This window comes from Phyllosticta citribraziliensis (genome assembly GCF_038025025.1).
Source record: "Phyllosticta citribraziliensis strain CPC 17464 chromosome Unknown J3D65scaffold_4, whole genome shotgun sequence".
NCBI lineage: Eukaryota > Fungi > Ascomycota > Dothideomycetes > Botryosphaeriales > Phyllostictaceae > Phyllosticta > Phyllosticta citribraziliensis.
Window position 1 is genome coordinate 407,979 of NW_027117341.1, and position 27,311 is coordinate 435,289.

The 27,311-nt window shown below is 56.8% G+C and overlaps 11 protein-coding genes across 11 annotated transcripts; 6 read left to right on the forward strand and 5 right to left on the reverse strand.

Moving 5' to 3' along the window:
- Positions 1-14: 14 nt before the first annotated feature.
- J3D65DRAFT_618497 (dual specificity phosphatase) lies at positions 15-2,373 on the reverse strand. The gene is made up of 2 exons (XM_066799652.1): positions 2,051-2,373; positions 15-1,966 (listed from the first exon to the last, which is right to left on the reverse strand). The coding sequence occupies exons 1-2, from the start codon at positions 2,051-2,053 to the stop codon at positions 344-346; spliced, it is 1,626 nt and encodes a 541-aa protein (XP_066656662.1). The 5' UTR covers positions 2,054-2,373; the 3' UTR covers positions 15-343.
- Positions 2,374-2,393: 20 nt separating this feature from the next.
- Positions 2,394-4,510, reverse strand: J3D65DRAFT_568151 (uncharacterized protein). The gene is made up of 3 exons (XM_066797613.1): positions 4,010-4,510; positions 3,621-3,959; positions 2,394-3,571 (listed from the first exon to the last, which is right to left on the reverse strand). Exons 1-3 carry the CDS (start codon positions 4,487-4,489, stop codon positions 2,684-2,686), a joined length of 1,707 nt encoding a protein of 568 aa, XP_066656663.1. The 5' UTR covers positions 4,490-4,510; the 3' UTR covers positions 2,394-2,683.
- A 178-nt stretch (positions 4,511-4,688) lies between these two features.
- On the reverse strand, positions 4,689-5,914 carry J3D65DRAFT_618502 (U6 snRNA-associated Sm-like protein). The gene is made up of 3 exons (XM_066799653.1): positions 5,454-5,914; positions 5,181-5,372; positions 4,689-5,131 (listed from the first exon to the last, which is right to left on the reverse strand). The coding sequence occupies exons 1-3, from the start codon at positions 5,454-5,456 to the stop codon at positions 4,946-4,948; spliced, it is 381 nt and encodes a 126-aa protein (XP_066656664.1). The 5' UTR covers positions 5,457-5,914; the 3' UTR covers positions 4,689-4,945.
- A 254-nt stretch (positions 5,915-6,168) lies between these two features.
- J3D65DRAFT_278589 (uncharacterized protein) lies at positions 6,169-8,778 on the forward strand. Its single transcript, XM_066795040.1, has 2 exons — positions 6,169-6,541; positions 6,598-8,778. The coding sequence occupies exons 1-2, from the start codon at positions 6,389-6,391 to the stop codon at positions 8,530-8,532; spliced, it is 2,088 nt and encodes a 695-aa protein (XP_066656665.1). The 5' UTR covers positions 6,169-6,388; the 3' UTR covers positions 8,533-8,778.
- Positions 8,779-10,319: 1,541 nt separating this feature from the next.
- On the reverse strand, positions 10,320-12,647 carry J3D65DRAFT_278713 (FYVE zinc finger-domain-containing protein). Its single transcript, XM_066795044.1, has 3 exons — positions 11,292-12,647; positions 11,026-11,236; positions 10,320-10,973 (listed from the first exon to the last, which is right to left on the reverse strand). The coding sequence occupies exons 1-3, from the start codon at positions 12,442-12,444 to the stop codon at positions 10,370-10,372; spliced, it is 1,968 nt and encodes a 655-aa protein (XP_066656666.1). The 5' UTR covers positions 12,445-12,647; the 3' UTR covers positions 10,320-10,369.
- Position 12,648: 1 nt separating this feature from the next.
- Positions 12,649-13,784, forward strand: J3D65DRAFT_278729 (putative NAD(P)-binding-domain-containing protein). Its single transcript, XM_066795045.1, has 3 exons — positions 12,649-12,947; positions 13,009-13,490; positions 13,545-13,784. The coding sequence occupies exons 1-3, from the start codon at positions 12,852-12,854 to the stop codon at positions 13,717-13,719; spliced, it is 753 nt and encodes a 250-aa protein (XP_066656667.1). The 5' UTR covers positions 12,649-12,851; the 3' UTR covers positions 13,720-13,784.
- A 142-nt stretch (positions 13,785-13,926) lies between these two features.
- Positions 13,927-16,230, forward strand: J3D65DRAFT_278666 (uncharacterized protein). Its single transcript, XM_066795043.1, has 5 exons — positions 13,927-14,202; positions 14,256-14,263; positions 14,388-14,513; positions 14,566-15,148; positions 15,221-16,230. The coding sequence occupies exons 1-5, from the start codon at positions 14,134-14,136 to the stop codon at positions 15,887-15,889; spliced, it is 1,455 nt and encodes a 484-aa protein (XP_066656668.1). The 5' UTR covers positions 13,927-14,133; the 3' UTR covers positions 15,890-16,230.
- On the reverse strand, positions 15,974-16,781 carry J3D65DRAFT_526154 (Alpha/beta hydrolase fold-3; the record flags this gene model as incomplete). The annotated part of the gene is made up of 2 exons (XM_066796645.1): positions 15,974-16,540; positions 16,602-16,781. Coding segments are annotated over 2 exons (747 nt in total), but the record flags the coding sequence as incomplete, so codon positions are not given.
- Positions 16,782-18,952: 2,171 nt separating this feature from the next.
- Positions 18,953-19,875, forward strand: J3D65DRAFT_644965 (chitin binding protein 6; the record flags this gene model as incomplete). The annotated part of the gene is made up of 5 exons (XM_066802186.1): positions 18,953-19,061; positions 19,111-19,127; positions 19,258-19,335; positions 19,390-19,757; positions 19,785-19,875. 5 exons carry the CDS (start codon positions 18,953-18,955, stop codon positions 19,873-19,875), a joined length of 663 nt encoding a protein of 220 aa, XP_066656670.1.
- Positions 19,876-20,186: 311 nt separating this feature from the next.
- On the forward strand, positions 20,187-21,294 carry J3D65DRAFT_278605 (uncharacterized protein). Its single transcript, XM_066795041.1, has one exon. It carries the CDS (start codon positions 20,497-20,499, stop codon positions 21,184-21,186), a length of 690 nt encoding a protein of 229 aa, XP_066656671.1. The 5' UTR covers positions 20,187-20,496; the 3' UTR covers positions 21,187-21,294.
- A 561-nt stretch (positions 21,295-21,855) lies between these two features.
- Positions 21,856-23,329, forward strand: J3D65DRAFT_278607 (uncharacterized protein). The gene is made up of 2 exons (XM_066795042.1): positions 21,856-22,214; positions 22,267-23,329. The coding sequence occupies exons 1-2, from the start codon at positions 22,115-22,117 to the stop codon at positions 23,145-23,147; spliced, it is 981 nt and encodes a 326-aa protein (XP_066656672.1). The 5' UTR covers positions 21,856-22,114; the 3' UTR covers positions 23,148-23,329.
- The last annotated feature ends 3,982 nt before the right edge of the window (positions 23,330-27,311 follow it).

The window sequence follows — 27,311 nt, forward strand, 5'->3', positions numbered from 1 at the left end:
ACATACATGAACAGCAGGCGAGTGTTTGGCGGCCACGAGGAGATATTTACATCAGATGTAAACCGTGACAACAGACGCGCGCCCCCCGGCAGCCAATCCAGACACCGCTCACCGGGCGCTTGCAGCTCTGGCGCATCCCTCACGCCCCACTGCTCCAGGAAACAATCTATGCTCCGATAGGGTATTCCAGCCGCCCCCGATGCACACTACGACAAAAGGCAAACGTTGACTGATGCACCAATCCTCGACGCCGCTCACCGTCCATTCATGGCATGCTGACGACCTCTGCCTCCGCGGCTGCCTTGGCCCGACCCACAATCCACCCCAGGCAGAATCCTCCGCCTCACTTCTGACTGGCCGTCTGCTTGCCCAGGTCCTCGCTCGAGCTGCTGCTGTCCGTCACCGTCGGCGGAGCCATTTCACTGCCGTCTGCCGCGCTCATCTTGGTGCCGATCCCATCACCGCTGCTGCCATCCGCTCCACATGCCTCCGCCGAGACGACCATCCGAGGCTCTTCAGTCTTTCTGACGCTGCTGGCGCGGCTCAAGTCCGAGATGCTGGCCGGCGGCGTCTGAGTCCGCAGGCCCAAGTCCCTGGAATCCGCCGCATTCGCCGCCTCGGTGACCTGTTGGCTCTTTGGAGGATCCACTTGCTGGATCGGCTCGCCCGCTACATGCGGCGCAAAGACGACGGGGTCCTTTCCCGTCTCCTCTTTGGGCAGACTGCGCCAGACGACAGAGAAGCGGTCAAAGGCCTTGGTGCCTTTGCGTAGTGAGCCCTTGATGCCGTCCATCTTGTCCCATTCGAGCTCAAAGACGCCTGAGTCGTCGGGTTTTCCACCCTGTTCGGGACCCCGCCCTTCGAAAAAGGTATTGAACCATACGTGCGCCACCGATGTGACCATGGTGTATCCGTACATGGCCTTGTTGCGCCGCTCGAAATCGATATTGACGTCGTTTGTAGGCAGAACGATCCGCGAAGATGGGCGGAATATGACATCGGCGCCGGCATCTGTTGGCGTGCTGCTGCCATCTTCGCGATTCTGCTGCTCTCCAGCCTCGCTGTCCGACGTGGCAGAAGAAGACCCTTCTGCGTTCGTGCTCGTTGGCTCGCGGTTGGCCTTGCGCTCTTTCGACGGCGCACGCTTCGTGCCGCTGCCATTTCCTTTCCCCATGACTTCGACCACGACGTCGGCCAGCTTCGCGCTGTCCTTGACCTTACCCCTGACGACTTGCCGCTCGGACTTGCCGAACGTGTGGAAGGACTTGATACGCTTGCCTTCATCAACATAGCCTTCGATGCCGACCTTGACGCCGTCCCTCAGCCCCAAAACGTGCACCTCGACCACCTCGACTTGGCGCTCGACGTAGATTTTGCCGCCCTTGACCCAGCGGTCCACGTAGCCGACCCAACGGAGTTGGCTGGGGATGCTGACGCCAGCGCCAAAACCAGGCCGCATGCGCCGCTCGGTGAAGCGATTCAGGGCATCCTCGACGCTCCAGCCCTCTTCTGATATGAGATACGCGCAGCTCATAGTGCCACTGCGGCCCTTGCCGGCCTTGCAGTGCACGACGACAACCCGCTCCTTCTTGCCCTTCTTCCCGTCCTCGACTTTCGACCCGTCCTCGCGCCGCAACCACGCCGCCATGCTCGCCATCACGCGCGGCACGACATGGAAAGGCGGCGGGTGGTGGTCGGGCCAGGGGAAATGCCACACCCGGCCGTGCACCTCTTCATCGCTGTAACCCGTCCCCTCGGCCCGGAACTCCCATATCGCCCACTGGTCGCCGTGCTCCTTGTCGAGGTATTTGACCAGTGTGTGCAGCGGATTGCGGTATGCTCGCGTGGGGTACGTCCCGCTAGGTCCGGACGTCGCGATGATGTTGGGCGTCACGTAGCATAGGTCGAGGTTCGACGCTGTGTGGTGGACCCGCGGCGACGCGACCAGGTGGCGGAGGAGGGATGTCTGGTGAAGTGTCAGTCGGGGTGCGTGGGCAGACTTGGCAGGAGAAGGAATGCGAAAGGTGGAAACGTGTGCGAGATGACGGACCATGAGAGATGTTTGGTTGGGCGTTTGCGCAGCACAGTGTCAAGTGCAGATAAACAGGGTCGGACGAGAGCCAAAGGAAAGATCGTGTTGCAAGCGTCGTGATGCAGGTGGCAGTCAATCAAGAAGAGGGCACAACAAGTCAGTCGGTCTGAAAGTGGGATCGTCTAGAGAGTAGCAGGGTGGCGGTGTTGGATGCAGCTATGCAAAGTCGCATGCTGAAGGCGAGCTGGTAGAAGGCGGTCCGGGGTTAACAAATAGGCGAGTGGGTGCGGTGAGATGAGGTTGTCGTCAAGGCAAAGGAGCCGGAGCGAGCGCTGGGCTGGTGCTGGCTGGGCTGCGCTTCGGCCTACGTCATGATCCCCGACCCAAGACCAAGACCGAGACCCCGGCTCTCCCACTTCAAGCCCACGCCAAGACATTCCATTGTCGATCTGACGAAGCTTGTTTGTTTGTTCATTGTCGTTTGCTTATCTCTTCTGCCCTACTGCGTCCATCAGATGCTATGCGCGTGAAACAAGGTATCATCCAAGTCGACCTTTACCGCTCGAGTGCCACTCAACCATGGTGGGCTATTCGCATTGTGTGGAGCCTCCTTCTCGGCACCCATGCATTCCTTGCTTATAGTTGACCACCTCATGGTTTCAATGCAGGCTTCTTCTTGGTGAAATCGCTCTGCGAAAGCTTCGTCCCCCAGTACTTTTTCAACCACGTCTCCACGACCCGAATGTTCCGCTCATCTATGCCGCAATCCGCCATCATGGAGAGGACCTGCCACGCCCTCTCGTCGCCGGCCGCTGCGCACCTCTTGGCCATTGCTCCAAATGTGCCGCCGCGTGGCGAGAAGCCACACTTGCGCATCTCTCCATACTGCACAAACGCGTCCTCGTAGTCGTCCTCGACCAAGCAGACGAGTAGAAGCCGGTCGTGCGTCAAATGGTCGGCTTTGATGCCGCGCTCTACCATCTCAGCCACGAGATACATGGCCAGATCTTTCCGGCCGTGTAGGTGGCGCAGCAACACGTTGAACGTTTCGGTTGCCGGACCGCCTGGACAGACGCTGTTTAGCGCCTTGTATTGTTCAATGGCCAGTTCGACGTCTTTCTGGAAAAGCGATGCTTCCATAGCGACGTGAACCAGCGCAAGAGGTAATTTTCGGCCATCTCTTGCAAGCCTGCGGAGCGTCCTGAATAGACTCTTTGGCCGGACAATCTCACCTCGTGCCCACCTGAAAAGTCTTCTCGTGGAATACTCATCGGCAGCGAAGCCGTTTTCGTGCATGATGCACAACACTGATGCCGCCTTTTCGATATCCCGGGCCTGCACGTACGTGTCGACGAGCATCTCGTACTGGTACTGGGTCAAGATTTGCTTGCGCTCACCAATCAAACGGAAAACGTCGCTGGCAAGCCCAGCATCTCCATGGCGAGCTGCCGTAGCGAGGACATTGTCGCACATGCCCGCAGAGGGTATGAGGTACCCATGGCTGACTTGTCGAGTCCATATGTATGACGTGACTTCGTGCTAGCATCCTGTTAGCTTCCGCTCAAAGACGCGGGGAGTGCGTTCGAACATTTTGAAAATCGCTTGCCAGGTCCAACAGACGGTAATAAGCCATTTTTGAAACCGCATCATTCCCAGAGTCTACGAGCTCTCGCACAATCCGGAAAGCCTCATCTGCCTCTTCTACTTCGCAGAGCATGTGGATGGCCATGTTGTATAGCCACGGTTGTACCTCGACGCCATCTGCTCTCATGGATTCGATTTGTTCCAATGCCATTTCAAACTGCCGGTCACGGAGCGATCCAACAACAATATCGTGTCTACCCTCCTCTTTGATGGTAATCCATTTTTGGCGCATATACTCGAGTATTGCCTCGCGGAGTAGGTAGTCCGGATGTACAGCGAGCACCTGCTATTGGGTCAGACAAGTGTATGAGAAACAGGTGTCAAGGCGCGTACCTTGAGGACATTGTGGCATATTTCCGAGTTCGGCTCGAGACCAATCTCCGCGACCTCCTTGAGTAGAGACGCAATGGCGCCAGCAGACCCCAGTTTCGCATCGCAATTGACGAGAATTGCGGCCGAGTACTCTTGGAGGTCGGGTTTATTCCACCTCTTTACACACAACAGCTCGGACAAGATATGGTGAGCTTTTTCTACCTCGCCCCGCTCAGCAGCACGGCGCAACGAATTTCTGAGTGTGGTAGGGCCCTTTTTAGTCCCTGTGTCGTTTGTAGGCTCGGCGACATTTGCTTGCGCGGCCGAGGACTGATGCGCGCGTTGGATGCGGGGAGCGGAGGGTTGTCGGCGACAGGTTGTCAAGGTAGAGCGACGCAAGCTCGCCGTCGATGAAGCTTTCGGTGTTCGGAGAGATGCATTTGCGAGCGATTGGCACAAGGAGTGCCTGACTGTCTCCAGAATCAGAGCAGTTGAGGACATTAGATGCGGGTGGTGGAGGCGTGGTCAATGAGTCTGGGGGACGGCCGCAGCTTCGCCGGAGATGCGCTCGACTCGCGAATCCCTGCAGCCTCTCAACTTCACCCAGCAATTCTCACGCTAGCTTGTGAACACATGCGGCGTCAGTCTGATCTGATGTTCTCAATCCTTAAACTTCACCTGCATGAAATATCAAGTCTGGTTGAGGCAAATTCTTCACATTTTCTGCCTAGTTGTCGTGACCAAGTCAGCCATGGTGAGCGCATGCTACCCAGCTTGATACACGGCTTCATCCAAGCGCTAATGTAGTCGTCCCAATGGCAAAAGCCTGGGCTCACAAATGTTCCGTGGCGCCATCCTTGTACTCCAGTGCAGGACATTGTGGTATCTCCAACGCTTCACGGCCGATTTTGGCACTACTTGCGCTCATGTCATATCTCCAGTGAGCCGTTGTTTGCTTCAGGCACCACGGCCTCTGCCCCGACCTCCGCGACCGCCTCTGCCCATGCCACGACCTCTGTCACCGCGTCCACCGTGGTCGCCGCGCTGGTGTGCTCCTCCGCGGCCGCCGCGATTCGCCTGGTCGCGCTGCTGTTGGTCTTTGACGACGTCGATGATTTCGTCGGGCACGCGCAAGTACTTGATCTGGGACAGGTCAGTATATGCAATCCAGCGAGTAGGTTTTGCAACGCACGTTGTTCCCGCGAATGTAGACCTCGGGCAGCCTCCAGAAGCGCTCGCCGTCGGAGCTCGTCTGCACAACCTCCTTCAAAGTGAGGTTCATCCAGTTGTCGCAGTTGATGAGGTGGCCGTTGAGCGTCTCTCCGTTCTTCAATTCGACCAGCATAGGGTGGCCTTGAGCGGCATTAAGGAGGCCTAAGGGCAGCTTGAAGACGCAAAGTCAGCGCCTGCACACAGTGTCATTCAATATGCTAGTATGCAGCGAGGGTAAACAAGGTGGGCTCACCATGGCGACGGAGGGTGCAGGAGGGCGCAGGGAGTTAGGGATGGCGTGTTGCTTGCGCAATGAGGAGGCTGGAGTGGTAGCGATGCGGCGTTGGGGGGCTTGTCGCGATGAGGATGTGATGACGCTGCTCTGGTTCTGATGGAGACCAACCACGGACGGGAGCTCTTGATTCTTGGCATTCTACCCACCGTACCAGTCGGAGTCGGAGCTGGCTCGTGCTCGTGGCCGGCGGTCGGCGGTCGGGCCTGCGCCGGGCCGAAATGGTCCGCCCAGAGGGACCGGGACCTGGAGGCTAGAGCACGGCGCCCACACCACCACAGACCAGACCAGACACCGACGAAGGACTCGACCGGCCTGTCACTTTTCAACGCCAGCGTCAAGTGGAAATGATGGGCGTCCCGGCGACGCCTGCTGCTCGGAATTGTCGGCACTGGCCATGGTGAACAACCACTGCGGTTTCTCAACTCTCCCGTCCAGCTCGCCATGTCTCTCATGGCAGTGCATCGTCAACCCCTTTCTGCCATCCAGCTCTCCACTGCAGACTGAAACATTCTCGTCCAGCACGCCAACGTCGCTGCAGGTGGCCGGCAGTGGGTTGGCCACACTCGGGGCGCGTCGAGGCGCAGCGGCCGAATCAGGCGCTGTCGGCAGGCCGGGGCTTACGCGGCGCCCTGTCGTTAAGAACAGCCTTACCCCGTTCCTCCCGTCGAGTCTTCAATTCCTGCTGCCTACAACTTATCACACTCTCTGTACACGTCGTCTCCACTTGCTTGGCTTGTTGCTCCTTTTTTGTTTTGTTTGGCCCCAGTGATTATTGTTACCTGTTTGTGTTTTATCAAGTGCCTCAACTTCCTTGGCTATGCGTGCCTCTTTGCAGGCCCTGGCGCTTGCAACGGCTGCTGTGGCCGTTGCACTACCAAAACCCGAGCCTCCAAATGACCAGCCCCTCGTGCTCGAGCTTGGTAATGATGCCAATCTCTGCTCTAAACTGCCGCCTAGGACTGACATCAACAGATGCAAACGATGCCCGCGCTACCTTCAGCATACCCTGCCAAGGCTGTCTTGGCGGGGACGATGACGAGTCCCTCGTATGCCATCAACTCTGTTAAGAATCACCTCAAACCGCCGCTGACGGCTGCCTTAGGTTTTTGACCTCCAAGTCTTCGCCTCTGCTCAGCCCTGCGGCCAGAGCAACATCACCCTCAACGGCCACTCGCTAAGCCAGAACTGGCAAAACGTTCATGCCGACGGTGCTGGCCTCATTCCGACTTCTTCAAAAACCGAAACGCAGCGCCAGCTCAATCTCACCTGGGAAACCCTTTGCCTTTTCGATACTCTTCCGGAATCAGACGAGAGCAGCGCCGCTGCCGATGATGTCGCTCAGCTGTTGACTGTCAAGGTCGGCCAAGTTGACGACCAGCCTGTCAAGGGCTGCCAGGGCTTCAGCGTCTCGTTCAAGCAATTCGCGCAAAAAGTTGATCTTCTCCGGCTGGCCACCAAGCCGTTCCGATCCGCTTCAGGGGACACCGAGGATTGGCGGAACCCTCCAGCCGCACTGAGGCTCGTGCCTATCGACTTTGACCACCTCCCCGAGGGCTTCTACCACCAGGGCCCCTCCATCCAAGACGAACTTCAACTCCTGCAAGACCTCGAGGCTGAGGAGAGGGAACTCCATCACCGGATTGGCCTTCAGAAAGAGCGCATCAAGGCTCTGATCAAGGAAAATGCCCACGGCTTCCCCGGCGACACGAACAAGTGTGAAAACATCTCCTGCGCCCTCAAATCATTGCTCAACAAGGCCCACGGCGCCATTCGCATCATCTACGTCCACCTCCGACCTGGTCACGACCGCCATCACGGCCATGAGATGATGGGCAAATTCCATCACGGACCCCACGGCCCTCACGATCCGGCCTTTTACGAAACGCAGAGGCTTTCGGAACACGACAATCACAGACAAGGTTCTCATCCAGAGCATGATGACCACTTTGGACACCGCGAACATGGTCCTCTTGGAGAGTCGGGACATCCGGGTATGGGATATGGAATGCCACCCGGCCCGCCGCCTCCAGGTCCTCCGCCGCCCCCAATGGATGGAATGGGCAGATATCCCCCGCCTCCTGGACCTCCGCCTCCTGGCCCTCCCCCTCCCTATGCGCATGGTCCGCCCCCGCCTCCACTCGGCGGCCCCCCTGGTTTTGGTCCCCACCACGGACCGCCGCATCACGGGCCTCCCCGCATTGTTCACATCTTGATGACGCTGGCCTCTATCTCTGGTCTCGCCTTCGTTTTCAAGTTCATTCGCAAGCACTGCTTCTCGCTCCGGAGGCGCACCGAAATCCGTGCCACTTGTGAGGAGCGCCGCACTGCGCGGGAGTACCGTCGTCTTGCCAGACGTCACGCCTGGCGCAACTGGTGGCACGGCCGCAAGGGTGACTATGAAGAGAAGAGGGCCCTCATCCTCGAACAGGAGGACCGCTTGGAAGAGGCCATGCAAGATGAAATCAGGCAATTGCAGTGTGCTCAGGAGCTCGCCCAGGAAATTGTCCGCGCCGAGGAGGGCCGCGCCACGCAGCACTTCCACTCTAGTCCGTCGGCTTGCCGTGGTTGCGCTCATGCCCACCACGTCCCGCAGATGGCTCAGGGCAGCCTCCACGCCACGCCCTACCCCCATGGCATGTACGCTGCTCCCATGCCGCCAGCACCACACGTTCACAGCGCAATGTCCTGCACCACCACGCTCCCCTCGTACAAGTCCGAGATGAGCAGCGTAGACACCGACGACGCACCCCCGGCCTACGAAGAAGACGCCGACAACTCGGACATCGTCGTCGACGGCTTCCGCCCCTACAACCCCAGCGTGACGACGACGGCCTACACGCCCGAGAGCAGCATTCCCGACGTCAGCCCGCGGCCGAGCGCCGAAACGCTGCGGCGGCCGGCGGGCATCATCGACGGCTTCGGCAACGATGCCGACGGCGACGGCGACCCGGATGGCGAGGACCTGGATGTCGTGGCGGAGGAGCGCGAGCTGCCCGCCACGCCGGCTAGCATGCTGGACCGCGACCGCAAGAACTGATGCATGCTGTGAACGAAAACGATGTTTCTACTTGTACTTGAACCGGCCGCGCCTTTTCGCTGAGTCTGGCACTCAGCATAGCTGTGGCACTGCGTTTCTGCCTGCCTTTACGCTGCGGAGTGGCTCGCCGGGTATGCGGCCGAGCATTTAATAACGGACATGGACGGCATTCTGGATAAGACTTGGGGTGGCAGTGGCAACGCCCGCGGACGCACTCAGCGGTTGGGAGCTACCTACCTAGGACACCGAGCTGGCTTGCTTGCGTGGCAGATATCCATAGCAGACACGCAAAACTATCAGACGCCCACCAACGAAGAGACGACAATCAGACAGGCACTTCGCCTTTTACGACCACCCAGCGCATCCATCTCGCTCACAAACGCAGTGAGATGCAACGAGATGTAAAGCTCCTCTTCCTCCGCTCACTTCAAAGACTCCACCACCCCAAGCAACAAAACAATTAAACACACCAATAAATAAACCAACAACAAATGGACGGACAGACGGACGGATGGATGACCGGAGCACCACGTAAATACAAACGGACAGACGGACGGATGGGTAGGCGGCACGGCACGGCGTTAGGTTTGGCGATTTCGACTCCCTCGGACACCTTCAGGCTTTTTCAATCAGTCAATCAATCAGATTTGATCAATCTATCGGATGACCTTTTCTCGTTTCGCTCGCTTGTGCTTTACTGCACTCTTTTTGGTCGTGTAGATGTCGTGGATGTGAATGTGAATACTGCGAGATTGCCCTGTGCTGCACGGCTCCAGGAGACTAGTTGACATGGCGAAAACGTGACACAATCGCTGCGGCTCCTTGTAGAAAAATCGTTGGGGCAGATAGAGCACGAGAAGCCAGCAATATTGGTATGTCGCTACCGTCCCGTACCGTACCATAGCAGCGACAGACCAATGCCTGATACACATCACCATCATCTGCAGGCAAACTCAGCAAGCAGGCAAAGCCACCTTCGCAAAGATTCAACAGCATGTTTTCACGCTTTCGAGATCCAGGAGCCACGAGAGCGAGACGATACTTCTTTCAAAACTACCTATCTCTGCCACCACCACGGCCGCCGCCGCTGATGACGACGACGGCTACACAACGCGCAACACCACTCTCCCTCATCTCCACGCCAGCGAACTAGCGCCCCACCCAGCCAGCTACCCGCACGCACGTACGCACGCAGCCCCAAAAAGCGCAGTCGAAGACGAGCGAGCCAGCTAGAAAGACCAAACGCAACCAACGCCCAAGAAGCAGTAGCGGCGGCCGTCTGTCCATTCAGTTAAGCAACGACAAGAGCAGACGAAATCGGATAGAAGGTCGATAGAAAAGGGGGGAACGACGAGAAGAAGACGAGCGAGCCACCGTGGCTCTGAACCAAAGCAAAGTCAAGCAAAAAACGCCAGCCATGCGACACCACACCACGCTAGTCACCTCAACCCACCTGCCTGCAAGTCTGCCATTGCGAACGATTGGGGGGGGGAGGCAGAAGCGGACACAACGAAGGGGAAAGGAAAAGAGGAAAGAGAAAGCGACAAGATATCCAAAAAGACAGACGCCTACGAAAACGCCCGCTGATGCATTGCGTCGTGTGCCCTGGCCACACAATCCGCCGCTGCCAGGCAGACCACTGGAGTCGACAGTGGGCTGGCGCGAGGTGAGGCCAAAGACACGAGAGGGGGAGGGAGGGGGAGAGGGAGTAAAAGGCGCTGTAAATGCGGACAGATGAAGAAAAGACCGAAGCACAGGGCTCGCGTGTAAAAAGGGGTAGCGGCGTCGTGTAGTAATTCTATCACCGTGCTCCTGTCCGCTGCTCGCTGCATATCCATCACGCAGCAGGCGTAACAGCAGGTGACGCAACCAGCTCCCCGCTATACGCAGCGGCAAAATCCAGCTGACTCAACTGCCCGTTGATCTGATCAATCTCCTTGCTCAGATCCTCGACGTTCTGCGCCAGCGCGCTGACCTCGTCGAACTTGCGGCGCCGGTTCGCGTCGGCAATCATTTCCGAGACGAAGAACTTCTGCTCTTCCAGCACGATCAGCCGGTTGCGCAGGTCCTTTTCTTCGGCCTCCATGGCCGAGACGGCGCTGCTGCTGCTGCCGGCCACGCTGCCGTTTTCGACCAGGTCGTTGTATTTGATGGCGGCCAGAGCGCCGTTTGGTCGGCCGTTTGGTCGTGCCTGAGAACCGTTTGGTGACGCGTGTTTGAGAATTTTGGGGAGCGACTTGAGAGGGAGCATGTGGAGGCTCAAGAAGTTGTAAGCTTGTTGATAAACATTTTTTTGGAGACGTTTTTGCACGTGGGACTCGGATGGCAAGTCGCGGATTCGCCGAGCTGCCGTGTCGAATTGGGAGAAGGCGTCCATAAGGCGTTTTCGCACTTTGGTGGCGTCTTGAAGTTGGGTTGGTGATGGTGGGTTCTCCGGATCCCTATTTTTCAATTCAGCCCCAAACCCCATCGTAGAACTAGAATCGAGCGTACTGTAAAGCTGCGAGCAATTTCTGGAATCGTGGCAGAAGCAACTGTATCCCCCGCTTGAATTGAGACAAGTTCTCATAGGCCCGTTGGTCCCGGGGCTTGTCAGCCATCTCGTGCTCAAAGTCACTTTTGCTGAAGAGCATGTGTTTGCAGTCTCTGCACATGCGTACGTCGACGTCGACATGACCTCCGGGCTTTTCTGAAGCGTTTGGAGCTACACTTTGATCAGTGTGCGGCCTAGGAAAATAGCAAATGGAAGATCTTCTTACGCGCTGCCACACTGAGGCCAACTTCGGTCGAACACGACGTCTTGGGATCTCCGCACACCACGCGCCCACAGAGGCGACAATGGTGTCTCCGAAAGGTGTAACTCGTAAAATCCTGCTGACAGAATGGACATTGAGCAACACTGGAATCTTCTTCCCACGCTATTATAGATTGTTCCAATGCTCTCTGCTGAGTCTTGGCGCTTGATATTGGCCATATCAGGCTTCCAAATTCAGAAGTTTGTTCGGGCTGGGGTGGATTTGCCAAAAGCTGGGTCAGCTTGGTCAGACGCTTTTCCAGCCGACTAATCTCCAATGTGGCCTTGTCGACGTGCTTTCTCCGGATGTTCAAAAAGGCCTTGGTGTGGTCGCGCTCGAGCCCGTGGTGGTCATTGTACCCATCTCTTGACTTGTAGCACGTCTCGCATACTCGGCACCAAAATCCTCGGACGGGCTCATGTTGCGCCGCCCTCGACAGCTTCATCTGGTACATTGTATGCTCTTCGCAAAACAGCTTTCCGCAGCTCCGGCAATTTACGGCTCCTACCGCAGGCCCCAGTCTCCTGCCACACGTGGGGTCGCTGCAGCCATCTGCAAAACTCGGCCTCTGCCAATGCGCCCTGGTCACCAATTCATCTGGATCCTGTCTCACGACTTCCGCGGTGGGTACGGCGGCGGTTGAGGTGTAGGGTATGACGGGGGTGTCGTTTGACTCGAAAACGTCGAGGCCCTTGAGTTTTTGGTTTAGAACGGCGAGGGGCTGGAACTTCTTCGCCTTGACCATTTGCGTCTTGAACCACGTCTTGACTTCATCCTGTTCTACCTCTTCCAAATTCTCATGCACATCATCGAGATGGCGATTGAGCTGCAGCAGGGTCATCATTTCTTCGTTGCATATTGGGCACACGAGCCTCGAGCTCGCCGAGGCGGCGGCGACGTTGTCATTGTGGTCGAGGGTGACGCGGGAGATGATGTCGTTTGCTTCGGTGTTGGAGCCAGGCGAGAGGGAGGACTGAGAGGCTAGGGACACGGAGCTCTCAGAGGGGGAGAGCAAGCTGGAATGTCGCTGGTGATTTGGACGGGGGGATATGGCAGGTGAGAGGGCCTTGGAGTTGCCCAAGGTTCGGCCTCCGCCCAGCGACCTGCGCGAGGTCATGTTGTTTGAGCGGAAGAGGTAGCGGTGGGCGCACTCAGCATCGTGGGCGCGCGGGTACCTGAGGAGGTGGTTGGTGGTTAGCTGTGGGGCGTGGCTAAGGAAGTAGCGGCGTCGCAAGAGACAGATTGCGCAGCGCGGCGACGCACAGGGTTGGAGCTGTAACCGGCCTCGCCGTCCCTGACGCTGACGAGACTGCAGGTGGAGAGCAGGGAGATGGGTTGACGCTGAGGAGAGTCGGTGACGCTGCTGACCTCATGAGCCGAAGCGGCATGCTGCCTCGCCTCAACCTTATCGATACCGGCCCGTTCACTTCACTTGGGTGAGTTCGTCATCCATTCATGGCTCGGATGGATTGATTCTTCACGCCCGTTTCACCCCATTCCTCTGCCTTCCCCACGACACCCAACATGAGCGAAACATATCCAGAGGTCCAAGGCGGCGGCTCGCTCATTCTTGCCTGGCAGGTCAGAGGCCGTCGAGTCCTCGTGGTCGGCGGCGGCGAGGTACGCCCATGGCCAACCCTCCGACCATCTATATCCGTGTTGACGTTGACCAAAAGCCCAGGTCGCAGCCGGTCGCATCCTGAACGTCTTGAACGCCGACGCCAAAGTCACCCTTGTATCTCCACGCGACGGCCTGAACGATGAAGTTGCCTACCGCATCGAGAAGAAGCAAGTCGACTATATCGACCGCAAATTCGAGCCCTCGGATCTGGACGGCGCCGACATGGTCCTGACGGCTGTCGACGACCCTGAAGCCTCGACGCAAATATACAAGCTGTGCAAGGAAAAAAGGATACCAGCCAACATTGCCGATGTGCCTCCAGAGTGTGACTTTTACTTTGGCTCGGTCCACCGCGATGGCCCGCTGCAGATCATGGTCAGCACAAACGGCAACGGACCCAAGCTGGCAAACATTGTGCGCCGGCAAATAGCGGCAGGGCTTCCAAAGAACATCGGAGCAGCCATACAGAAAGTCGGCCAACTGCGGCGAAAGTTGAGGAGGGTCGCTCCGGGTCCAGAAGAAGGACCCAAGCGCATGCAGTGGTGAGTCAACCCGATTGGCATTTTACCACGGTTGCAAATCTGACAGCATGACAGGATGTCCAAGGTGTGCGAAACTTGGACTCTGGAGGACTTGTGCGAAATGGACGAAAAGGACATGGAGAGACTGCTTGGATTCTACAAGCCCAATTCCGTACCTTTATTAACCCAGCTCAGGCTCGGCGAGCACGCTCCAATCGTGGGTTTTGGTGGAGCATTTGGTTGGTGGTGAACAAGGCCACTCGGCAATTCAATGGTAAATCGTAGGGAATCAGGCGTTGGAGGCTCACCATTCAAGGTGTTTATCGTTTACAAGACTACAGCGTCGAAGCGATCGATGATTGAATCGTTACCAAAAAGAATCAAAGGAAACATGCTGTGGATTTCCTTGGCCTGGCGCACGTGATAGTGGGGCGTGCTTTCGGACCCCGGCAGCGGCAATCATTTCCGTCAACCATTTGGACTGGACTTCTCATTGACATCGACGTTTCTTCAACCGCCAGGCACAACATCAGCTCCAGCTGTTTTGACTCGAGCAGAAATGACTTCCGAGCCTGGAGACATCGAAGATGATCAAGACACGACGGCGTCCAGGTACTACCACCACCATCTCAGTTGCCAAACGGTCTAACAATGTAGCGACTGGATGAAGTCAATACTGAAGAAAGACTTCAACATTCAGCTAGTTATGCCCGAGGACCGGCTCTCCCCCACAGTAAGTCGGACTAGAGCGTGACTGGAGACAAAATGTTGACCAGACTTTATTAGCCATCACGGTACGTGTGGACTTTCTTTGTTGACATCTACGCGCTGTTGCTGGCCACTGCTCAGTCAAACAATCATCGACATAACAAGAATTTCCCCCAAACTCTAATCGCAAGCTTCTAACCAATAGATTAGAGCCTTGTATGTTCGCTGGATCAAAAGCCTCCTTGACGACACGAATCCATTGTGGTACGAGGATTTTGACCCGGAATTCGCAGCTAGGGAAGGTGGGTGCAGAGAACAAATCGCTGGCCTGGACATGTACGTCGACTTCCAACACCGATGGTTGCATTTCTTGCTGACAGAGACAAAGCGGAACCGGAGCATCAGCCATTTATCCCCTGCTGGCTCTTCGCCTGTATCCCAAATGGTTCATGTACGGGACGGAAATCGATACGACGAGCTTGGAGTATGCCCAGAAGAACCTCGCCGCCAACAATCTTGACGGGCGCTGCAAGCTACTGCAGAGAAACCCAACCCAAACGTTGATTCCCGCAAAGCAAGAGCTGGAGCGCACCGACTTGGACTTCGTCATGACGAACCCGCCCTTTTTCTCCTCCGTCTCCGAGTGGCAAGACTCGCTGTCCGGTAAAGGCAAGGAGAAGCCGCCAGACTCGGTGTGCACGGGCGCCGAGGCAGAAATGGTGTACGAGGGCGAAGACGGCGGCGGCGACTACGAATTCGCGCTGCGGCTGTACCGCGAGAGCACCCAGACGTCGACGGTCAGAGCGCAGTGGTATTCGGTCATGTTTGGGAAGAAACAGAGCGCCCATCGTTTCGTCACGTTTTTGCAGTCCGAGAAGGGTACGAACTTCGCCACGTTCCTGCTGGGTGCTACGAGCAGGACTCGCAGGTGGGTCGTTGCTTGGAGCTGGCTGGACTTTCGGCCTCAAAGCGTACGTATCTTGATGATGTTGTGGGCGATACTCTGGCCTGAATTATAGACAGAACCTGACGCGCAGACACAGCATATAGCGCGCACCGAGGGCGTCCCTCCATCGCTCAACCCCTGGCCTACCGACTACAGCATACCCAAGCAGTCGCAGCAAAGCACTCAGCATATCCAGGAAAAAGTCAAGTCGGTGCTCCGCGATCTCTCCGAACCATTTGAATACAAGTGGAACGAATCGCTCGGCAGCGGCGTCTGTCGTACCCGTGAAATTGTCTGGAACCGCTCATTCAGACGCAGAGCTAAATTGATTGCAGAGGGCAAGGTGCCGCCACCAAGCCAGCAACAGTTGACGGACGCTGGAGAAAAGCCTGTCGGCTTGGGCATGCTAGTTTCTGTTGAGGAAGAGCAGGTGCTTGTGAGGTGGACGCAGGGTGTGCAGAGGGTGTGGTTCGAGAGCTTCTGCGGCTTCCTTCACGAGCAGCTCCGACCTCTGCTGACTTCGAGAAATCCCGAACACGACAAGCAGACCCGCCGTGAGACTTTCGATCACGCTGGTCCCACTGCTTATGGCGAGCACGGTACTGCTCGAGGACAAAATGCATCAGGCGCTGAAAGACATCACACGGAAAGCGTCGGCGTAGCATCACGTCACGACCCAAGCAGCAAGAGTGCAGACACGAGCGTAGACAAGAAGTCTTTTGACCAAACAGACACCTCTACCCGCAAACGTAGAAAACTAGCATGAAAACGCTCCCGGAACTCCGCCATCGAAACCCTACAAGTTCATCGTAAATTCGGCACCTCCTCTCAAATCCCTCTGTTCCCACCCCCGCTCCAACAACCACCTCAATCCCTCAATCGTCTCGCGCCACCACTTCGCCGTAGCCTTGAGCTGTGGAAAGAAACCCCAAAACCCGTGCGGCAGGCCCGGATACACCATCAACCGCGTCGGCGTCTTATGCACAGTGCGCAGCTCGCGCTCAAAAATGAGCGCCTCATCTCTCAGCGGATCGAGCCCGCACACCTGGAGGAATACGGGCGGCAAGCCGGCTCTGCTGACGGGCTCACGCTCGCTGTACAGGTTGATGAGGCGGCTGCTTAGGTCCGGTTTGTACGCGTCAACGAGGGCCTCGCAGGCTTCGGTGCTGAGGACTGGCGCGTCGCTGTTTTGGCCCCACGACCGCATCTCCGCTTTGTAGTCGGGCGGCGGCCGCTTCGCGTCCATGATGCCGGGGATCTGCAGGCTGAGCCCTGTCAGTGGTGGTGAGAGGCCGCTGTCGCGCGCCAGCGTGCTGATGACGGCCGACATGTTGCCGCCTGCAGAGTTGCCGCCGAGGATGAAGCCATTGGTGGGGTTTGCGCGGATGAGTGGGTTGGTGTAAGCGTTTTTTGCGAGCTGCGTTGGTGGCGGTGTTAGGTCCAGCTTTATGCTTCGCTTGTGTTGTCTGGGGTCTTACCCATTGCACCACGTCCCAGCAGTCTTCGACGGGTGTGGGGAATTTGTGTTCGGGCGCCAGCCGGTAGTCAACGTTTACAACCGTGGCGCGTGTCTCTTTACAGTAGCTCCGGCAGTTCACATCTTCGATTTCGAGACATCCGAGGCAAAATCCACCGCCGTGGAGAATCACAATGAGTGGTTGCTCATTCGGGTCCCACGGGTCTTGATAGTCGTCGTCGTCAAAGTCTTCAGTGCCGTTCGTTTTATCTCCGCCGTCGCCGTTGACCGCGTCCGCATCATCGACGTGCAGCTCGCCGTTGGCTTCTGTTTCGGTTCCATTCTCGCCATTCTTGCCCTTGGTAATTGCCCTGCCCTCGCCTGCCGGGCAGGCTGGTGGTTTTGTCGGTCTCGAAATGCTGGGCTTGTAGATGCGAATGGGGATGCGATAATCGTCGCGGGCAGGGACCGTTGTTTCAGACACCTCAACACCGTCGAGGTCGAGATGGTCGAGCAGCGCAGCATTCATACCGCGTTTCCAGTCCGACAGCATCCAGCGATGCTCCACAATATCATCGCCCTTTTTGATTCCGGGCGGCAGCGTCGTAGAGGCGAGGAACTGCGTCGACAGTTAGCGCCAGGACACGAGAGACGCCAAACGCCAGCCAGAAGACGAGCCAACTTCCTCTTTCGCATTTCGCCTCGTGGCGGCGGAGGTATTCGTCGTAGGGCATGCACACGTCGAGCAGCAAGGAACCTACCTCCTCCCACTCGGGGTCAATCTTTGCCAGGCTGGGCCAGTCGCTGCTGGTCAGCCACGTCCAGTCGTTGGACCACATGGCGATGGGCAGCTTCCACACGTATTCGGCGAAGATGTAGTTCTCGACGTTGGTCCACTGGTAGTAGGGGAACTTGTCCGGGTAGTCGTACGACACAATGCCGGCGAGCGTTGAAGCGGAGAGCCTGGACAGGACGCTCGAGATATAAGACAACACCATCGCTGCCGTTATGCTCGTACCCTGGCGGTTTTGTGGTCTGTTCTTGCCGCTGCTCTTTTTGCAACCGCGCGCCCGCTACACTCAATCAAAGTCTAAAACGGGAGCAGAAGCGTGAGGGTTGAAACTGTATCTGGCTGAAGAAGCAGACCTGCCGCGAGAATCCGAGTGTCTGAGCACGCGAATAAGAGGTTGTCGTGTACGAATGGAGCCCTGATGCCTGAGCACCGTAGCGAAAACGGCAATCTTTGCACTCCTGTGCCCTCTTTACAACACCGCGACCAACCTTGACCGCCCTAACACGCTTGGCCTCATGCCTTTCGCAGGTTTGTTTGGCACAAATCGCTCTCGCTCTCGCTCTCGGCCTCGACCCTCGCGTTGAGCTTGATCAGCCATCAGCTGCTGTCGGTGCGCGTCAACGTGGTCAATTCGGGCTTTGCGGATACCACAAACGGTTGGTGTGGTGTTTATCTCTGACGTGGTGCTGGGGGTCGCCCTGGTGTTTTGAACGCTTGCCATCGGACGGTGGGCTTGGCTGATACACCATGTGGCCGGGTTCTTGGATTTGGGGTTGAAAGGGGTTCGTGTCCATACATGTGCTCACAGCAAGACTCACGATGTGTTAGGTAACCAGATTCAAGATATGTAAGCGGCTATTCTGAGTTTAAGTGAGATATAGTAGCGGTCCGTACGTGAGTTTGACGGTAGGCTGGGACCCCAAAGTCAAATGTCTGCATCGAGCTCAGAAAATTTACAATTTTCGCGATGGCAAAGTCTTGGTAGTCCTGCAACATGTTTCGTAGTACGTCATTGTCTTTTGCATGCTGCTTGTTGCGGAATCGAACCATGTGGCGTGGACTGCATGGTGACACGAGACAGCAGCGTAGCATCCGCATGCTGCATGTTGTCGTACAGATCCAAAAACCATCTTCAACCACTTACAGACCGCCAGCTTTGGTCCCAGTCAATTCCAGTTGTTTCAATCTTCGTGCGCATCATTTTCGCGACCATCCGCGACCCCGAAAATGGAAAATTGATGGATTCGCGCGGACTAAACGGTGCAAAGAGACGCCGCACTATGGTCGAGCGAACGAGACCAGATGGATACGAAGGTGCGCTCATGATGGAACGTCAGGCACGTTTTGTTTTCTCGTGTCGTTTGGCCCCGCCCCTGCAGAAGGCCTCGCTTCTGCAGATAGGCGCCGGCTGGAGCTATAAGACATCGCGACTACGCCGGCGCGATGCGTTCCATGGTAGAGGTTTGGAGCGTCTATTAAAAGCTGAATTCGATTTTGGACTGCTTGATCTTTACCATCTTTGTTTTGGATCACTTGTCCGTCTTGCTTGTGAACGCGCAGATCGTACGATAGCCTTGACAATGATTGCCTCGTGGGCGACCCTCGTTTCCCTGCTCTGCGCGTGCCTTGTTGCCGGGCAGAATTGCGGGCTCCAGTTTGATGGAGAGGTGTGCGATGATGGCAACTGCTGTAAGTAAGCTGAGCTTCAAGAGCTGTGAGATTTGCTGAAAGGAGTTAGGTAGTCAGTATGGATGGGTGAGTATTTTGATGTCTTCTTATCTTCACTTCAGACTTCATGCGGGTTGGAAGGGAGACGCGAAGCACATGTCGGACCCTCGCATACCAAGTCACACAGTGGTCCTTGGAATGGCACTAACAAACGCAGTGCGATACCGACGCTGCGCACTGTGATCCAGCAACGTGCCAAACTGCATATTCTGGCGCAGGGTCGTCCTGCTCTGCCGTAAGTTTGCTCGACTGTCCGAAAGTGTTGCCGACTGACCTGGATTTGAAGAAGGGAACAACGGCTGCATCTCCTGCCTTGAGCAGCACATCATCCACTGCCTCGTCTACGACTGCTTCTCCTTCGTCACATGTTTCTTCGATCCCAGTAATCGACACGTGCGGCCCGTCTGAGCACGTTTCTTGCCCTGGCGCCGGCCCAAATGGGTACTACTACCGATGCTGTTCCTCCGCGGGACACTGTGGCCCAAAAAACTCGATTCAAGACCAGGACATGTACTGTGGGACCGGTTGCCAGCCCGAGTACGGAGACTGTAGCGGGACGGGAGGGAACAGTGGGAACAGCACGGCGCCTCCCCCACCAAGTGGGACACCTGGGGCAGCCGGTGAAGGAGAGACTTGCGGACCCATTGTGAACAAGAAGTGCGTGGGGAAAGGCCTGTGTTGCAGCGGGAGCAATTTCTGTGGCCAAGGAACAGACTTTTGCGGAGCTGCAAACTGGTGTCAAAGCGGGTGGGGAGAGGGGGAGTGCGAGAAGTGAGAGGAGACGGGGAAGCAGCAAGCGACGAGCTGGAACAGCTGGCCAGTGTTGTTTTGGCATTGCACGTGGAGTTGATATTGGGCAAGCGTTGGCGGAAGCGGGTCATTGTTCGGGTTGTCCAAGCGAAGTGGTGAGGTGCTTGGTCCGGGCGACATATCATCTAGGCCGGAGCATCAACGGTGCTCTGCTCAGCAAATCGACAATCAAAATCCAGAAATAGCACCAACCACGACATTGGGCCTGCGTTTCACATGCTTCGACGAGCACGTCAGAGTCGCGATTGACATTGGCCTTTTTCCAACACGATGCAAGTTCCCTTCTCGCGCAGCGCTTGGACTCTTTCCATGACGTTGGCCAGGGCGACCAGGAGTGGCAAGCGGTAGCGGAGCCTGGGAACCCACAAGGTGTTGGATACGATTCAAAGACCGGGAAGAGCACCTAGGGGATGAAAACTTTTCCCGGCCAGTAATTCTGCGGTTGCCTGCCACGAGGGCTTGGTGCTGACATGGCCGAGCGTGATCGTCTTCGGCCGGGTGCCCTGGCAGATGTCATGGTTCCCATGGAATATGCTCAGTACCCCTGGGCAGCATAGTTGACATCCACTGCAGCTGAGAGGACAAGATGCTTGGCTGCTCCGGTCTATGCATGCGTCCTGGACAAGACGCTTGGCGTGTCAAGTACGAAGTTGTAGTGGAGAACAGGACCCACGGCCATGGACGTCGAGTCGTTTCAAGTCGAGCCGGAAAGAGCGCACTCAACGACGATGGTGATGGAGAGGTTGCATGCGTGCCGGGGTGGCCGTCGTCGTGGATATTCGTATGCTTGGTGCAGACGAGGAGCAGCCCAAAGCATCGTCGCGCAGGAGGAGTGGAGCGTGAGACGTGGTCGCGAGGGCAGGAGGCGAAGAAGGAAATTAGGGAGGGACGGGATGCAGAAGTGATGTTATCAGTGATGGTGTTGATCTTTTTCGACGTCTTGGTTTATTCCGTACAGATAGCCCGCGCTTGGCAGCTGCGGCCCGTTCCCCGCCGCGCCGCCGCACTAAAACTCGACCGACAACAGAACTCACCACCAACACCACTAACCAACTATTCCCCCCCCCCCCTCGTCGCGTCGCGTGCGTCTTCTGCGCTCCCCGTTTTCGCAAATTGCGCGACCCCATCGACCACCTGGGCCCAGAGGTTGGGCATCGAGGATCAGCCTGCGTTTGATGAGCAGAAGCGCTTCTACTCCAGCTCTTTCGCTTGCAGAGGCCAAGGGCATTCAAGAGCCAGGATGAATGCGAGATTGGCCAGGGCCGTGCCAGGTTGATTTGCACTGGCAGAGGTTTAGGAGACAACCGGAACAGGTCCCTCTGTTAGCGCAGATCTTCGGACACCCAGGACTCGCCGCCGACCATATACGGCACCTTGTACGGAGCACACGAGGTACGCCGGACCCACCGCTGCTGCTGCACGCAGTCATGTCACAGCATCTCTTGTCGGCATGTGGAACGTGTGCTTTGGGGCTTTGACTGTGGACGCGCAATGGCGATGACAGCGGAGCTTCTTGGCGCGACGACATGGAGGCGGTGCTTCCGCCAGCCCAAAGCCAAGACCTGGCCATCGCCGCTCCTCCTGCCCCTTTCGCCCTGGTTTGAGTCGAGGAACCACAATTCTGGCCTGCCCTCGGTCACCGTCCAGACTTCCAGCCTCTACCTGGAGCGCACTAGCGCACCATGATCTCAGAAACAACCGTCGACGCCCTCGACGAAAGAGCCCAACTCCCTTGTTTGCGTCATGTGTAATCTGACGATGGCACCAAAACACGCCAATCCAAATCACTTTGCTTTGGCGTCTTGCTGCGCTTGATCAACCTACGACACATGTGTGCCCACTGTTTCTTATCTCCACTGCCAAGCCTCAGGTCGCCATCACAGAATGCAATGCTGCGTTTGCATTTCACATCATTGCTTGCACGAGTAGCGTGCTCCAACGGGCCTGTGGATCAGCACCAGGGTCGTCACGGCTGGCTTTCGTGAACGCTAGGGCCTAGGACTCTCCGGGGAGGCTTGGAAGTCCGTTTAAAAGTGGCTCCTATGTATCCATTGGTCGAGACCGTCTGTGGCTAACTGGCACTATTCTCCCACTTGCACCTTGACGTCTGGGGATCAAGTTGTCCATCCCAAGTTGATATATTGTCCTCCATCCGGACCGAGCCTGGCGGCTTCATCCTTCGAAACACATCAATTACCTTTACCATGGCGGACAGCATCATTCCTTCAGAAGTGACGACCCGTTGTCCTTCTCCCAGTTCCATCAAGAGCGACAATGAGAAGGAGGGCTACCTCGACCTGCCCGGTATGTTTTCCCTGTCCCATTACTGCAATCGACCACGCTGACGATCCGGAAGAACGCAGAGATGCCCTCACCCCTGGCGAATTGGAAGCTCTGGAACACTATCGAGGGACCGTGGACGACGACGAAGAGCTATTGAAGCTCCCAATTCACAAGAGGCTGGCAGCATACCTGAACCAAGAAATTGCAGCAGACACTTTGCTCGAGGTCGAGCTCTACTGCCTATCCTTTGCTACCGGGCTGCAAGACGCCATGACGCTTGCTTACTTTGGCCTCTTTTGTTCCAAACAAACCGGAAACCTTATCCACCTGGCTCTATCCGCCCTTGGCTCGGGACACCGGGTCCAGACGGAGACCAATATCGTCACGTCATTCTGCTGCTTCCTCGCCGGCGCCGCCATGTTTGGTCACCTGGGAAACTTGGTCGGGAAGAAGCGCCGTGGCTGGTTGATGTTTGTCAATACCTGGCAAACCGCCATGGTTCTCGCCGCCGCTGCCGTGCGCCACTGGGCGCCCCCGAACAATGGTCTCGATCCAAATACGCCCAACCCCACGACCTTGATCATCGTCGCCCTTCTATCGTTCGCATCTGGAGGCCAGATCACGCTCGCTCTCACAGTCGGCATGGCTGAAATCAACACTACAATGGTCACTGGCGCTCTCGTGATGCTTTCGCAGGACAAGAAACTCTTCAAGCTCAACAACCCGGGCCGCAACCGAAAGCTGCTGTTCGTTGTGAGTATTCTCATGGGCAGCTTTGTTGGTGCCGCTTGCGAGAATCTGGAAGGGGCATCGGTTGCCCTGCTTTTGGTTGGAATTGTCAAAACCATTGTCACCTTCATGTTCCTCTGCAACTTCGGCACCAAGAAGAAGCCTGGAAGCTCCGAAACGGTCGAAAGCAACCTGTCTCTCCTCAACATCCTCTGGAGTGATTGAAGGATTCGACCTGAGGCTTCAAAATCGGATTACCCCCTCACCTTCTCTTGGCTGGACCCCCCAGCTTCACATGACCGACCTCCCATAGAGGCGTTCTCCCTTGGCTATTCATTATGCAAGCCACGCTTCTGGACTCATTCATGACGTCCTTAGATGTCTGACCCGCCAAGAAAGGCAGGCTCCCAGAACGTCAACCGGACGGAGCAAAACATCCCAGAAGAAACCTGGGGCTCCAAGGAGCCCCCGCCTCTTCAACTTACGGCCGCCGGGCAAGACCCACTACTTTCACATATGATCTTTTCTCAAAAGTTGTCCCTTTGATTCAGGGCATTGACGCAGCGTTGGCAGATTTGGTTTCATCTTATGATTGTCATTTCCATCGACGGCGTTGGTTTGCACAGCGACTTAGCGAGCAGCGGTTTCTTTCTTCGTTTCTTTCGGACAGCAGATTGCTATATTTCGTTTTCGTTCCATTTTCCGCACGATACCCTTAGATTGGTTTATTGCATTCTCCGCAATCGCTAGACTAGATGTAGACGCAAAAGCTTTTATTACCTCACGTTGGCGATTTGCGCGATTTCATTCGAAAGACTCATGACTTAGGTTTCCACAGGGCCGCTCTTGTCGTCACTCTTCGTCGATTTGACTTTGGCGGGCAGCTTCCACACCGCACCTGCTCAACACACCAGCAACCATTCGCCTGAATCCGTCACATGCATCAAGAAGCCTCCGCTGAGGCTCCGACTCCGACTCTTTTCGTCCCCCACCCCACCCCACCGACGCCCGGGAGCGGCCAAGCGAGTACGGCATAACACAGACAGTCGACCCAAGAGGCTGGGACGGGGCGGACCCGCTGCGCTACATACGCTACGTGCTCTGCAATCGGGCAGCACCGTGTCAGAATCAAAAGGCTCCACCCACACCATACACCCAACGTCTGTGTACACCCAGCGACCGGCATAACCAATCTACCGCCGCCACTATCAACGCAAGGTCCCCTCACAAAAAATATTCCGCCGCCGCTCTTGGCGCCAAGTCAGCTTCGGGTTCTTGGTGTTGGACGGCCTGGCCTAATAAGGACGTGAGGACGCCGCATCTTCCATCAGGCTTCTTCTGAAGCGCCTCTTCCGCCTCCTGACAGCTTGGCAGCCGGCACTTTTGCCTTGGGAGCCAGACCGGTGCCTGTTGGCTTGCTTGCCTGTCTGCCGCTCCGTTGTGACGCGCAGATGGACGTGTGCTGCCGAGCAGGGAGGGAGGGAGGGAGCGGTCCAAGCAACCAACACTTGTCATGCTCGCTCGCTCGCTCGCGAATAATTATCGACGCCCAACCAACCGACCGCACTGCGCCTACCTAACTACCTGCCTGGCCTGCTTGCCTGTCGCAGATCAGAAAAAAAGCAACAGAACCCACCTTGCTGCAGCTCAACAACCAGCCAGCGGTGCGCTCTCCGGTCTCCGAATCTCTCCTCAGCCCTGGCTCTTTTTCTTCTGATTTGCGAGACGAGGCGAAATTACCAACCTCCGCCCCTCCCCTCCCCGACTGGCAGCCACGCATCTCTCCCTCTGCGGCAATCTGGCCGACCTCTCGTCTCGTTTTCTTGGTGCTTGCTTGACCGGCCGGCCCATGCTTCGTTTCCCTTCCTGGCGCCGGCCCAGTCCAGAGACACGGAATCCCGTCCCGCTCCGCCACGATGTCCACAGTGGATCTGATAACTAGTCAAGAAGCCTACACCTGACAGATAGCAACACAGAGAGCGAAGACGGACACGCCGCACGCCGTCAGTTGCCGCCTCTAGACGACATTTGTGTGTGATCCGAGCGTGAAGAGTGCGTGCAGCGGGCCGGCCATCTCATCTCCTGCATAACGCCATAAACCTAACCCATCCAGCAATCGTGTTCCATGCAGTCCAGACCCGGGCGGATGCGACCAGCGACCAGCGGCCAGCCAGTTCGGCGCGTCCATCAAGGTGCCATGATTCATGTTCGTCGGCTGGCTAACCTGCCCGTCGTCTGCCCTGCCTGTTGTCTATAATCTGTTGTCCGCCTAAAAAGCTGTGTCGGAGAGTGTCGCTGTGGTGTTGGGTTGGTTATCACACCGGACACGGCGCCGCGGAGCCAGAACTGTATCCGACCATCTCTGCTCGTCTGTCAGGCTGTTCCTTTCCTCATTCCGTCGGGTCCTACCTACCGACCTACCTGAGTCCCCGCCCGCCCGCCGCCTGCCCATTCACCTGCCTGCTCGTCTACCTCGCGTAAGGCAAGGCAATGCAAGGTAAACAAGGTAAACAAGCTAAGGCGACGGCGACGGCGACGGCGACGGCCCGCTGCCGCTCCCTCCCTTCCTCCCGCATCTACCTTCAAGCCTACCCTGCCCTGTCCTGCCCTGTCCTGCGCTGTCCTGCCCTGCCCTGTTCTCACTTCCAGCCTACCCTGTCCCATCCAGTCCAGCTCCGTCGGTAAACGGAAGGTGGCGGCCAAGCCGCCACGCCATGGCAGAGACAAGAATTACGACGCCGGCGACCACCACGGCCAAGCAGGCCTCCTGGGCAAAAAGCGTGTTTGCGTCAGGCTAAGTTCAGGGAAAGGGGGTCGGTGCTTGGCAAAGCAAAGAGACGGGTGGATTAAGATGGATTGTTCCGCCTATGGGATATACTGGGTATGGGTTTCTTCCCGCTGTGCCGAACGAGAGCGTGCGGGTGAACGGGTGTGGGGGCTTTGTAGGTAGGTAAAGAAGTAAACACGAAAATGGGGTTCGCACGGGGTATGAACAGCATGCGTGTTGGGGTGTTCGAGGGTGTGGAGGGCTGCAGAAAGTAAAGTGGCTCTGCTGTCATGGATGAAGGTTGGTAAGTGGCTGTTCGTGTGCTGCATGCATGGACATCTGATAACCGTGGGCGGGTGTACAGTATCGGCAGCAGTGAGAGAGCAGAATCTTATCTGATGGTAGTGTATCTTTTATCCACTCAAGCGCATTGCCTGTGCATCTAACTGCCTAGCTATGGAGCGGTTGGTCTGCTGCGCTTTTGGTGTGTAAGTGCAGAGGTGGGTTGGGGCGATGGATGGGGGTTCATCGTTCCCGTTCGGTTTGGATGAACAAATGGTTGCTCAGTGGCATCGTGTACCAATGGATGCCCAAGTACTGTGCATTTCTCGGGAACGCGAGGCTCTGATGAATCGTGTCAACCCCTTCCATTGCACTGCTTTCCGGCTGCGCGAACCGGCAGTGCGTACGTACGTACTGCAGCCGTTCTGTGATGAAGACAATCATGGCTGCGAGTCACTCAGTTCGACCAAACAAGTGAATCGAGAGGCGTCCAACAGCGGGACGACGACGTCCATGAGGAGCAAAGAGAGGACATCCACGAGCGCCGTTCTAGTCCCGCTGGCCATTATGTCGCTGTGTCACCGGTCAGACAGATGCACGAGTAAGTTGGGTAGCTGAGTGCTCGAGTAAGTGAAGCGTTGACGGAGGAGCGTGAGAGAAGACGAGACAGCGAGCGTAGAAAAGAGGAGAAGAGCGTCGAAATACGGACTGCAACGGACGAAGCAGGGGGGATAGCATAACCAGCGCCAGTCAGTCAGTCAATCGGACTTCACCTGGTCTAGGGAAAAACAGACGAGACGAGAGGAGCCCGGGCCAGGTCGAATGTGGGTATCAAACTTTGTCTTTTTTCTTCTCTCTTGCCGCGCTTGCTCTGACTTAGTCGTCTTAGTCGTCTTCGTCGTCGTGGAGACTGGCCGGGGGCGGGTGGATGGGTGGAGAGGAGAAGGACGACTGGACTAGACGGCTCGGGGGGAGGCTGGCCAGTGGGTCTGCGAAATGCGTGCGGATACGCCAAGGCATGACGAGACGAGAGACGTGTCTATCGTCTTTTCCGTGGGATGACGAGGTCCTTGGGAAGAGGAATAGTTGGCAGCTACATGATGTTGGACATGCGGGGAGAATGAGATAGTCGGCAAAGCCATGGCATTGATATCAGGTTCCGAGTAGGTGCTGACGAACTGCAGGATAGGTGGATGAACGGATATCGGCATGGAGTCGCATAGATGGCAGTGACTGGGAGAAACACAAAGCGCCCAGTCTCAAACCAAGACGCTATGCATGTAGTCGACGAGCATTTTGGAAGGTGGTTGGGCACGTCGATTTGCACTCGTATAGCTCGG